The 13,797-nt window shown below is 45.0% G+C and overlaps 1 protein-coding gene across 1 annotated transcript in view; it reads right to left on the reverse strand.

Moving 5' to 3' along the window:
- GLI3 (GLI family zinc finger 3) overlaps positions 1-13,797 on the reverse strand; it is a 280,972-nt gene that overhangs the window by 186,854 nt on the left and 80,321 nt on the right. Inside the window, exon 3 of the mRNA XM_032644011.1 lies at positions 1,364-1,606. Coding sequence (XP_032499902.1) covers positions 1,364-1,606 — 243 coding nt within the window. The remainder of the gene's footprint in view (positions 1-1,363; positions 1,607-13,797) is intronic.

The raw sequence follows: 13,797 nt of genomic DNA on the forward strand, positions 1-13,797 counted from the left end.
AGAGGGAAGGAAAGGAACATACACACTACACCTCCTCCTTATTTCTGTATCTGTAAAAGTAACAACGGTAGCCACAGGGCTGATAAGCACTTTTTAAACAGAGAAGTTGTAGCCTTTTTTAAAAGCGAACAAGAAGCCGTCAAACCTTTTCCTCCATGCCTCTGACCACTTAAAAGAAATCTCCCTCCACCGAAGAAAATACTGTATCTTCCATCCTTACCAACAATATACTCTCGTTGGGGGGAGGAAGAAGGAGCATTTACTGAGACTTAAGGTTGTGTGAAGCTCTTTGATCTGCACCCTGATGAGTGAACATTCCCCTCTGCTTCAAGCCAACTAATGAAGGGATGAAATTAGCTTTTATCCTGGGCACTTTCTTGAGCCAAAAACCATGCACTAATCAGCTGTCCTCACTCATCATTCATCTGGCTAATGACCTTTTGCCTTAAAACGCTAAAATTTCTGAACGATGTGGAAAAAGGGAAACGCAAACCAGTCCCCCCTCCCTGGAGCGCGATGGTCCATCTGGAGTCGGAGCAGGTCTGTATCCTGGCAAGGTGATAAATCTGTAATCAAGAGCTGCAAGCTTGAGCATCTCAATATGAACTTCATTACTCCACCACCGAATTACATTTCTTTTAACTAGAACCAGGCCAGAAATAAACTGAACCCTTGTATATGTTCCTTTACGTTTCTGCCTTGGGAGAGAACCGTTGTATAGGTGTGTGCGGAGCCCTAATTAATTTCTTAAACTTTCGGAGTGATGGAAAAGGAGCTTTCCGAGGTCTTCTGGTCTGCTGATTCCAGAAGAAGGTAGGACACATGGAAAAATCTTCCATAGGAAGGAATTCAGCCTCGGTTGGTTAGAAGAGGTTTGTTCCTCCTCAACAATGAAGCAAAAAAAACAAACAAACACAAATCACTGAAAAGGGGGAATGGCTGCTGTTAAAGACATCTGCTAATGCCTCCCACTTCAATAACTGCCCCCCTCTACCGGTTTTCCTCTAGCAGCATCTACTTGGGTGGAGCAAACCTGGTTCTAGTTCCCGGGATAGGTCCACGTGGATTAGCCACAGATGGACACCTTCCTGACGGCGGCCCTCCAACCCCCTCCGAGGCCTGAGAGCTGCTTAGGGATGCACGGAAATGGCTTTCCCTAAAAAGAAGAATGGACAGGATGTGGCAGAAGTAAGAAGTAAAGCAGACAGTAAATTAAACGTTTGTATAAATTCCATTTGTATAAATTAATACGTGCCAAATACCTCATTAATTAAGCGCATGCAGACACGTGCCCACACACGCCCACACACGCAGAGCCTGCCGCGGCTCCTACGGCAAGTGCCATGGGGAGGGGACCACTTACGGTAGTGAGGCTCCATGTAGCCGTTCCTGGGGTCCATGGCAAACACAGCCCCGCGGTAGGGGACAGAGGGCTCGGCCAGGTGGGGCAGGGACCCATGGATCTCCTTCTTGATCAGCGAGGCCCTCTCGTCACTGGATGTCGAAGGTTCCTCACTGATCTTGCCAAGCCCCGGCACGCTCTGTGGCTGCATGGTGACTGCGTTTCTTCTCTCTCTGTGATAGGTCTGTCCAGGACTTTCATCCTCTGAAGAAGGAAGGGAAACGGAAACTCTGTGAGCAGCCATCAACTAGGGCTCCCTCTCCATCCATCTACCCCCGCAAAAGAAGCCTATTTCTCATTCTTGGCAACTTTGAAAGCTACACCACGACGGGACAGTCTCAAGCCAAAACTGCTTATGAATGAGGGTCCAAGATACAAATCGAAGGAGGAAGGCGGGCAGGAAATGAGCCTATTCACTTGAGATGTAGGGGGTCAGCAAATTCTCATCCCCGGTTTCCAGCCGAATCTGCCAGGGAGGCTCAGCGGGGACTCTCCAGTATCCCCGCGGGTCCCACATGGAACTGGAAGTTTCGCCAGCCTGGGGCTGTGGATGTCCAGTTTCCCCTGGTCTGAGGAAGCCAGGCCTCTGGGTGATCTAGGAAGCGAGGGACCTCTGTTCCTCAGAAAAGGACCCGTTAGAAAGCGATCCCAAAGTTTTTGTGATTTGGGTTTTTTTTTTTTTTAAGTCAGATTTGTGACCCACTGAGAGATGAAACAGGGCCAGACATGGGACAGAAAACCCATTGGTTCCAAGGGATAAAGATGCCAATCATGGAAACCTACAGTGCCCCTTGCAGGACACCTCCTGCTTCCGCCCACAGAGCAGAGCTGAGAGCTAAGACGAAAACGGGGTGAGGCTACGGGTGTGGAGGGCATCAGCTACACTGATCTACATCCATGCTCTGGTGGGCTCCAGACATCACTTCCAACATGTAAGCAATGGCTTGCTGAAATGCCAGCTTCCTAATACTTCTCCTTTTCATCTGTAAGAACTTTCCATCTGTCCACTATGATTCTCTGCCAGTGTGACTGGATGACCTTTCTGTAATAGCAGATCAAAGAGCCGAGGCATAAAATCAAACTGAACGGGCGATCGGAACCCACAACTAGTGGACCGCTTCATCTGTTAGAATCATACACACACTCTAAACTATGCCCACACAAGCTCTGTGTTTAATCCACAGACTGTGCTCTGGCAGACAAGTGCTGATAGAAACCAAGCTGTTGGGACACCGCTTAGACACCTCGTTTGAAAGCTGTTTCCTGTTCCTGATTCTCAAAACAAAAACTATATTTGGGTATAAATAATAATACTGTTGTACTATTTAGATGAGCAGATTTTGAACTCATCTAATCTCAATACACAAACCTCTCTTCAAAGTATCCCAGAAAGCAGGTATGTCTGACTGAGACCCTCTAAAAAAAAACAGAACAAGCATGCTTTAGCAGTTACACAGCTCTTTTGACAAATTCAGAAGAATAGCTATGAATTTGAATGAGCGTGAAAATACAAACTAAAGTAACAACTACTGTTTTGTGATGACTAATCATTTGAACTACCTAAAGCCAGTAGAAACTCTCAGTTTTCTGCCTATGTTTGGGACTTGAAGAAATAAGCAGTGTATATATATATATATATATATATATATATATATATGTTTTTTAGCCTAGGAAATGACTTCCAAAACTGAATAGGCAATGCGGTATGTTCTGGACTTTATAGTAATTTTGCTGACTACTGCTGGATAACCGTGAAACATTATTCTAGCGTTCTTCTGTGCAGATCCTCACCCCAAAATCCTTGTAATGATGGGATAAATTATGAGTTTAATCTATCAAGTAACTACTAAAAAAGAAAATGGTGCAATCCCACATTTTCACCCATTGATCTTTACAAAAGCAATTCCAACCGTGCTTTTGCTAATTTAAAAACAAACTCAAAAAAAAAAAAAAACCCTACATTTTTATTTTCCCTTCTGACTAATACTTTCAGGCCCTAAGCCACTCCCATACTTCATCAGCAGTAAAGCTGCAGGCTATAGAACGAGGGTTTGCAGTGACGTAAAAGCAGAAGGGTGTCAAAAACACTTCAAAACTCTTAGTCGGTTTTATAAAAATTCCTATAATGCACAAATGACCAAAGTCATGTTTTCCACTAATTTGCGCCTACATAAATTCCCACTTCCAACCGTATAGCGCTGAGGGGCAAATTCTGCAGAATGCACCTTCATCTGGAAAACCAGAACGCCCCTATCAAATGGGGCTGTGACACATAATTAGCATTCTCTGGGCAAGATGACTAACCAAGCCCTACTAATCTGTTCCAGGTTTAAAACAGGATTCCCTTGACTTAATCTTCCCAGAAGAAATTAACTTTTCTTCTCTTAAAACTGCATCCCTATAACAGAGTGAGTTTCTTCGGCACTATGCCTCCACGGATGAGCATCTGAATGCAACTTCGCGAATCCCTGAGTAATTGGCATGGTCTGATCACAGCCCTCCCACCTTCTCCCCACGGGTGGGAGAAGGAAGTCGTGCGGCGGGGAACGTGGAAACGGGGCGGGGCAGGGGGGCGGTGACGTTTTAGCTAAAAATTATTTTCTTCATGAGAGTTAACACAACACGCGTGAATATCAAATTATAACAAGAAACCAGCAAAGTTCAAACATTTAATACTGAAAACAAGAATGAATTCCCTTAGTAAAGTACAACGCAGGCCAGAATTTTTTTTCACGTGGAACCTTTCATCAGACTGACTTTTACAAGAGTCAGTGCTCCCAAATGTTCGCCTCCCCTCCCCCTCCAGAACATTCCAGCAGACGATTATTTCATGAAGTTCATCTCGTGGACCGAGTTGATTCCGAGGGGCATTCAGTTGAAAACCTGACAGTACACATGCCCCAGAATACAAACAGCTCAGAGGCTTGAAGGCATGCACTCTCCAGTGGAAAGGAAACTTTCCGAGCAATATTCCTGCCTGCTCTTATAAATTTAGCAACCACTTCAGCAAGCCAAAACGACGAGAGCTGTCTAATCCTGCTCAGTTGAGCCGAGCTGTTCAATAAAGTTTGAGAGTCAGAGCAGACAGGCTACGCCAGGCCAAATTATTGACAGAAACATACTGTCCACCATGGCAACAAGCAGAAGTCGACTGCGAAAATGTAAGCAAACAGCCTAGTCCTCCAGAAGCATCTGCCAATGGACGTGAACAGCCAAACACAAGGCGACTGTTCATGCCTCTCTCCGTCCAACAGCTGCAAGCTCGGGGGTCACACTGAGACATGCAATTCCCTAAAAGCTTCAGGAGAAAATTATTTTCAAGACTGTCATCGGGATCCCACTTGGGACCCCCTTGCCTTCTGTAGATCTGTGGAAGTTAAGGAATTCCTAACCCCCTAGGGAGAGCTGCCCTGCATCTCACTTTAGAAACTGTCCCAGATCTTCCACGCTCTTCCAAAGGCAACCCACACGGCATGGGACACGCTTAGTGCCACAGACCCTCCAAACTCAAAAGTGGCCTCGTGGCCAACGCTGCTGAGACCGTTCACAGTGAAGGTTTAAAGGAAGTAATCGTGTTGCCTGAAGCAGGACTCAACACACACGCCTGTGGACGCTCACAAACTCCTGGACGATTTCTCCTCGCGACCCAGGAAACAAGTGCTCTTTGGCCTCGGAATGGAAAGAACAGTTTCAGAGGATTCTTCGGGTAGAAACGTAAAACCCTACGCTGCATCACTAACTGGGAACACCTCCTGTCCCCCGGACCGAATTAGCGGATGAGGAACTCCCGGGAGGTACACGTGCTCACCTCTGAAAGGAACACGGATTTTAAGCTGTCCCTTGAAATCCCGTTTTAGAAGCATCACTCCTCTCTTCCCCCAAGACACAGGAGACACAGAGCAAAAGAGAACAAAATACTTACAACTCGTCCCAGGCTCTGGCTAGCTACTTTCTGCAAACTTCTCTTGGTGGGCTTTCTCTAGCGGTGCAGACCCTCGAGGAACATTCTCGGTGTCTCCCTGCCCCCCTGCGCCTTGGCCCTCTCCCTCTCCCAGGCAGTGCTTGCTCCCATTAGAGGAATTAAAAGTGGTTGGAGCCATGCTAAATTTAACAAGCTCATTAGTATTCTTTCTGAGTGCTTCGGAGTGAACTCTCTCTATTCAAGCCCGCTCTCTCCAGCAGAAGGGTCAGGCTGGCTAATCATTAAATCAAACTAATGTCACCCTATCACAATCAGCCCGAGAGAAGGAGGGTTTATTATTTCAGTTTATGCTAAATAAACGGTTTTACAAACGGTCCCCAAGCAAGGTCAACAGCAGCTTCAATTACAAGACAAACTTAACAAGAGTTGCAATAAACCAAGGATCCCGTATTGACTTAAGAACAGGCTCGATGCCACATATGGCCACTAGCAAGGGTTGTACAGGAATGCATGCTGGAAAATAAAGGAAGAGGGGGAGCTTCTTTCTATGCCAGAATTCGCCACTGCACAGCAACTGCTCATTCACCTCTCTCCAACCAGCTAGATGCTCAGCTCAATTCACTGCACACAAAGGCTGGAGCCCAGACCTCAATGGACCGAGGGAAACACATCAGAACTAGGCTCTCTATTGTGACTGAATTTCTTAACATCTTTTCAAAAAGCGGAGAATGCCTTGAGGCTAAAGGAAGAAACAGGCTAATGGTGAATTGGGAATTCAGAGCAAATTTCAGAGCCCTTTCCTCCTAGCTTTTGAGGTTGAAAGCAAGCTCTTTCCTTTCAAGTTTCAAAGTCCTTTTTCCTCCTGCAGTGTCACAGAAGGATTTGAAAAGAAGGTAATTGTGCTCGCAGTCTCCCTGATCAGAGCTTACGTCCTATTTCTGGTATTTCGGAATACTTCTTGCAATAATAGTGCATATAGCTCAATCCCTTAACCGGCCTGCACTCTGCAATTGCTCATTAAATGAACAATTGCGGTATAAAATGCCTTTTATGTTCAAGGTCTGGATATAAGATAAGCATTCTAGGACTCTAAATTTGGTTTACTAAGGAAACTCTCCATCATTAAATTACAAAACTGAAGTCAGAATATCAGGTTTTCCAAGAAAAGTGGCACTCAGATTTCAGTGAGCCCAAGAGACAGGGCGGCTGGGGAGAGGGACAGAAGCCACAAAATGTTAAGGGTGGGCGGGGGGGGGGGGGGGGAAAGACTGCATACTCGAAAAAGATTTCGAGGCGAATGGGATTCGAACAAGAAAATAATATTTCCGTGTTTAATAAGGTCTGCGTTTGTGAAACCTCATCATTTCCAAACTGAACGATATAATCAAGTCGTCTTCAAATGGATTAAAACACAGGGCTGAGGCTCCATCAACACGTAGAGGGCTATTCCTGACCCCTCACCAGCAGACGTCACCCCCTTCCTTAATAAAATAAATAATCCTTTTCCACTACAGACCGCTTTATCATTTATATCATCTCACTTGATCCTCACCAGAACCCACTGTTGCAGCAGGACAAGGTGTTAGGTCCAGTTTCCTAATCAGAAACAGGCAGCCACATCCCGATGAGTAAGTGATGTAAGAGGAATCCCAGCCACGCCTTACTGAGGCCACAAAGTCCTGTTAACAGGACAAGACGTCTGCTCTCCGGCAGGTCTGGGGAATGATACCTGGAACTTGGATGCACTCCCAGCCTCCACCCCCATAACCACCATAAAAGGGGGAAAAAAGTAATTACATTTTGATGCACAGACATTTTCAAACCTTTGATACTCTCCTATTAAGTTTTTATCAACATAAGTCTACTCCTGGGAAGCACCCAGAGGGTCCCAGTGACAAATCCACAGGGAGACGTCCAACCTCAGGGTCTTAGTACCATGAAGCATCTTATCCCCACAGGCACGAAGACACACATATGCCCTATACAGGCTACACACAAACACACATACACCCTTTCACACGCTGAGGCTCAACCAATGGCATCTGTGTGTTACTGCAGTTTTTAATGTGCTCCCCCAAGCCTGGGGCCCCAGTTTCCTCTTCTGAGCAAGAAACAGAGCATCGTTTTCTGCTTTCCTTCCAGGAAATTGCCTGGCTGTGTTTGGAAAGAGCATTATTTCATGTTTTCCTATTATACATTGGTTGCATCTTGTCAGCTTTTATTTCTGTGGCTATTTACATTCTGATTTTCTTTGAATAAAAACCAGTGGAACCCAAGTCCTCGCCTCCCTGTTTCAGAATTCTCTCTAAGACTTTGACCAAAGAGAGATCAGAAATGAAAGAGAAGAGGCTAAGTACATTCGTAAGCATTGTAGAATTATGCCAGGAAGTTGGGGGCTGGGGGGAAGTTCCTGTAGTTTTTATAAGCAGAATCTTGCCTCTTTCCATCCTGATTGCAGTGATGCCTAAGCCAGAGGCTGCTCCCTAGAATGTCTTAGAGTTTGGCTTCCAAGGGGAGGAGTAAACAATGCCTTCTCTAAGAACATTTCCAATGTCCTTGGGGTCAGACATCGCCCTTATGCGGCTACACATACATCTCCCATTCACAATGAGTGATGATAGAGGGAGTGGCCCAGATGGATGGGGGAGAGCTCTCCGCTTTGTCTGCAACCTTTAAACTGACTGCAAGGCCTGCAACACGAGCGGGCTGCCGGGGGATTTGAAGCTTTGGAGAAATTCAAGTGGCAACCCTCCCTCAAAGATCATGGGCTCAAGGATTAACGGGTAGCTCTCTCTTCCCACTTTCGTCAACCAGGAGATCCCAAGGGGGAAGGAGAGAAAGTACAAAACGCCCTCAATCAGAGTAGTACAAATGCCATAATTGTTTTAACATTTCTAGAGTTCTTTTCGCCAAAGTACAAAACATAGTCCAGACTGACCCATATCCCACCAGCCCTTCACCAGAAACTATTTGCTCCCAAGTGTAGGTTAGAACTGAACCCAAGGCGATTTCTGGCCTCACTCCCTACTACTCAGCTTACAGAGCTCCACGCAGCTTCAAAAGGGGCTCCTGGGATAGAGAGAGTGGAGAGAAAGCAAGATGAGACTTTAGATAAACTGAAGGGCAAACCTGACATGGCTGTTCCAGGGCAGCAGAGAGCAAGCAGCCTCTTGCCTTTTTAAAAAGATCATACAATAAGGGCTCCTTGCCATCTGAAAAATCAGGAGCCAATCACACCATCAGCTTCACATATGAGGCCTCACCAGGCATGCCCTGTGGCCTATAGGGTTTTCATTCTCTTTCCTTGTGCCTCTCTCTGAACCCTCACCAATCAGAGGTCCACACCCCTGCCCACCTCTGGGAGGATGCTTCTCGGCGTTAATGATGCGCACAGCGAAGAGTCGCTGTGACCTGCTCCAGTATCACCCAGCACAAACCCAGCCTTACGAACCAGTTTTCCAACTTCCGGACAGAAAGCACTAGTCAAGCCCCACCTGTACCTGGGAAGAGGAAAAAAAAAAAAAGACCACAACAGGCCCCTGAGGGTCCTGGCAGGCCCTCCTATAAAAGAGAGATCTTCCTTTCCTTGAGCTCGCGAAGACCCTTCCTTGCATTAAGAATTCTAAAATGTCACGAAGCTTCTTCTATTAGCCTGCTATTAGTTGCTAGTCGCTGCTTACACAGAGTGAGTTAATTAGTGACATCAAAGGCAGTACAATAAATTCTCAAGAGGGCCCCATTTTTTTTCCTTCTGCTTAATAGTGCATTTATGCCTATCTGCGAGTAACAGTCTCAGGAACATTTAAGTATTAGAGATTTCTTTGAGAACTTAGTTTTGAGTGTTTGTTTTTTTTCCCGTTGCGGAGCACAGGCTCCGGACGCGCAGGCTCAGCGGCCACGGCTCATGGGCCCAGCCACTCCGCGGCATGTGGGATCTTCCCGGACCGGGACACGAACCCGCGTCCCCTGCATCGGCAGGCGGACTCTCAACCACTGCGCCACCAGGGAAGCCCCAGTTTGAGTGTTTCATAAGCAAAGAATGAAGAGTCCCTCTTCCTTGCTTTGCACCTACAGACCTGAGCAGTTAACTTTCCATAATGACATCTGCAACCCACAGTCATAACAGAAAGAGTGAAATGTCTGTTCACGAGGCTAGAGGGTCCAGGCTGCTGCTGCCAGCTGCATCCTCCAATGGGACCAAGCCTATTATCGATCGCCCTGGAGATCTACCCCAGCTCCTGTCCAGCAGGAGGACGCAGGGCCTGCTCTTCCTTTATTTATTTTTTATTTTTGGCCGCACCAGGCGGCTTGCGGGATCTTAGTTCCCCAACCAGGGATCGAACCCACGCCCGCTGCAGCGGAAGCGCGGAGTCCTAACCACTGGGCCTCCAGGGAATTCCTGCTCTTCTTTTCAAGGTAGGCAGGAAAAAAATCTGTGTGTGTGACAGCTTCTTCTGGCCGCACTTTTGAATGGTGGTTCCCAGGTTCGCGCCCACCCTGTCCCCGTCCCTACATCAAAGTCCCATTTCCTAACTTTTCCACCATGTTTTAAATTGCAGGGGTGAGCACAAATTTAACTGGCTTCATCTGGTGTGTTTACGTTGCCTGGTTTTTGTTTTTAGAAGGCGGGGTACTAAGAAAGCCTGAGCATATGGTGGTATTATATTTTTAATAACATTTTAAAGACCATGCTTACTCCATGGGAGGAATCAGACCCTCCAGAGAGGACATTTAAATATCAAGCGAATATCATTACTGTACTGAAAGGAGCTGGAGGCTCCACCCGCGCTGGGACAAGATTAGGGATGGTGCCAGGGCGCTTGCCTCTGGTGACCCAGCCTCCGGGCAAGGCCAGGGGCTGCCCGGGGTCAGGTTTCTAACCACAGAAGGTCCCCCTAGCCACTGCCCACTTTGCCCTTAGTTATGAAATGTGCATTCGAGAAATCCAAATGAAAATACCACGTTTTGATTCTTCACGCTTTTACTAGAGAGGTCAGCCTACTTCTAGCTACTTAGCCACAAAGGTCTGCAACTTTGGGAAACACTTTCCAGGAATGGCTCAGATACTATGAGTAAAGCAGGAATGGTCACAAAGCCTAGTCTCCCCCAAAGCCCATGTTTATGGTCACAGCCTAGACAGGATGCTTTGGTACCCCCGCTGCTCTCCCCTCCTCTGACCAACTGGACGGGGCAGACAACAATCGCCCACTATCCTTTGCATGAGAGCAGAAACCAGGACACAGTCAGACCTTTCTTCTGCCCTTTTGCTAGCTTTCCAGACACATTCAGGAGAACTTAATGTCCCACCGCCAGGGGAATGCATTTTTATATTCAAGAAGTCCCAATAAAAGCGATTAAGGAAACAAAAGACCAAATTCATCCACAATTCCAAAATACAAGTAATTTTAGTCTCACTCATTCTTCCGACCAATTCAAATCCGTTAACCATGTACCAGTGAAATACAGCTAACATTTGTTTACTATGACATAGGGAGGGTTTCACCTGTCTTGCTTACTCTTCACTGTATCCTGATCAGAAAGACAATGTCATTCTGCACATTTGCCAGATAAGAAACTATGGTACAGAGAAGCTGGGTTAACTTACCCAAGTTACACAGACGGTTCACAAGCAGAGCCTGGAGCCCAGGCAGTCGGACTCTAAAGCTCCCACTTAAAGATCTAGCTGTTGGACCTCTCTACTCAGCGTCCAGAAATATAAAAGAAATTTGAATTTGAATTCTAATCAATGCCCTAGCATACGTCTACGAACTTCTCAACCATCCAACTCCGCTGGAGCATAAAAGCCGCCACAGACAAGATATAAACCAATGAACGTGGCTGTGTCCCACTACTTTACTTATGGACACGGAAATCTGAATTTCATGTAATTTTCACATCACATTGAAAAATGTGAAGAGCCATCCTTTGCTCGTAGGCTGTACAAAAACAGGTAGCAGACTGGATTCTGCTACACTGGAGACTAACTACTACCCTAAAGGAACTTACACACCTTTGCTAATAAAGCTTGTACCCCCAAACAATGAGGAATATTACAGTAAAATTGCAAAAGCAATAATATTGAGTGTTAGGGAGGATACAAAGGGATAGTCACTTTCTCACACTATTAAAATATGTCCATCATCGGCTGTATCAAATGATCCCACTTCTAGGATGTATCTTAAGGGAAAAAAATCGGAAAAGAAGACAATGTAGATTCAAGGATATTCATCACAGTGTTATTTACAGTAGGGAAAACTCAGTAACAAAATTAAGGTCCATCATCTTATGATAGGATGGAATATTATATCATTAAATACAGTGCAATCAAGGATTTTAATGAGCATAAGGAAAGGATTTTACTGAATGCCAAGTACCGTTCTAAGATGTTACGTGCCGATCCTATGAGGTAAATACTTTTGTGCTTCTCATTATACAGATACAAAAACTGAGGCTTATTTATCCAAGAAAACACAGCTAGAAAGAGGCAGAGCCTGAACTGGAATTCAGAGTCCACTCACCCACTAGACCACCATGCCTCCAAATTTTTTAAGGGAGGAAGACAAATATATAATTATTTCTATGCAAATTTTCTTAAGTTTAAAAAACGCACCAAGATAGCATGAAAATATTTCTATGGATTATTTTTCCTTTATGTTTCTATATTTCCCAACCACTTTAGACTGCAGATATAGCCGATTTCTTTTACTCTTGGTTTTAATTCTATCCTAAGTATGACCTTCACAATAATTCTCTAGAGAAGTCCAAATTAAGTACACATATATTGAAAAATTATCCCACAAGTTTATCTCCTGTAGTCTTGTTTTAAACTACTCATCCCACCTCTTAAGACTGTAAGTGCCTGCTAGGCTGTTTTTACACGCATTAATAACACCTTACAATGACGCTGGGATTTATGGAGATGTCAATAAATTCATTTATTTAAAATCATGCGACTTTTAAATTATTTTGTACCTATACACGAGTGTCTTCCAAACAAGTACCAAAAATGCCCTAACATCACTTCCTGCTAAACTTGGGAACTCAGCTTTCACCAGGGCACCCCCTGAAAGGTATAAAGGGAAAGTGCATTAGAAATTATCATTAAACCACGGCTGTTGTTCATATTCCTGAGTTTGTACTAAAAGCCAGGTCGTGTGCCCAGTGCAAAGGCATTAATCCCATTGGCTGCTCACCAGTCTACCAGGTACTCAGTCCCATCCTCCCAGTTATTCAGGTAAGTACCCTGAGGCTTAATAAGTTTAAGCAAGCCGCCTCAGGCCATCCTTCAGCGCCAGGTCTTGGGGACTTTCTCATCTATAATCAATGATGAGTGACTCCTGCAAAGTGTCTACCGTAAAGTCTCTGAAAGCTGAGCACTGATTCTCTTGTCATTTCCTTATACGTATAGGTGAAGATGATCGTCATTGTTAAAATTATTCTACCTCTTCCTATACAAGTTATCAGGAAAGGAGACTTCAGTCTGTAACCAAAGGACCTGTTATCCAGGGTCTCCAGGTTCTGAACAGCTATTTGTGCAAAGGAACATTTACCACCATCTTCTGGGGGATTGTGTTGCGGACTTAGATGCCAGAAGCCGTCGGAGTATTTGGTTTGTGTTCAAGTTAACAATAGTGCCAACAGTTAAAGCTGTATGCAGTTTATGGAAAGGGGCGTAAGTCGAATGGTTGAAGAAGCATATGGCTTATAGAAAAGAGGGGAAAACTTGCGCTTGGGGGCAGCTTTGCGTGGATTATTTACCAACAAATGAAAGGCCCGTCATGTGGCCCCAGAGTATACTTCCCCTCCCACAGGCTGGAAGGGAATGCTGCATAAGTCAATAAAACCAGGGTCACAGTGAGCTGAGACCCTCTCCCCCAAGAAAGACGATTATCGAATTATAGCAAATTTCAGAAAGTTTTTTTTTTTTAATCAAGAACAAAACCAGACGCCTTAAAACGCACGATTAGGAATTGTGACCGTTCCTAAAAGTGCCAGATAGATTTCCATCCGTGCACTATGCAAACTAACACGCGTCTTTTCAATTTCTTTTAATGATGGGCTATGCAACAAAAATACAGCAGTGCTTTGTTTAGCCAAAATGAGCTGAAGCAAAAAGTACCAAAATAACTCAATAATAAACGTACATGGGCCACTTACCAAAAATCAAATCATTTAATTCAACGTTTTACAGAGGCACGTGCAGCATTCTGAAAGCAAAAAAATTCTCACAACACAAACCTCTACTTAAAAATCACTGCCAGGGGCTGGAGCCAGGGCAGGGTGTTATTTATTTTTCAATTTTTTTTTTTAATGTTTGGATATTAATGACATCAAGTGCTGTATCGTATATATAATAAGGCAACATGGTATATAATAAAAGTAGTTAGAACACCTAGGTCCCGGACTTGCCTCTAGCATTCGTGGGTGTGTGACCCTGGGTAACTTAAATTGTATCAGATTGTCAGTTGCCTCA

This window comes from Phocoena sinus, chromosome 9 (genome assembly GCF_008692025.1).
Source record: "Phocoena sinus isolate mPhoSin1 chromosome 9, mPhoSin1.pri, whole genome shotgun sequence".
NCBI classification, from domain to species: domain Eukaryota; kingdom Metazoa; phylum Chordata; class Mammalia; order Artiodactyla; family Phocoenidae; genus Phocoena; species Phocoena sinus.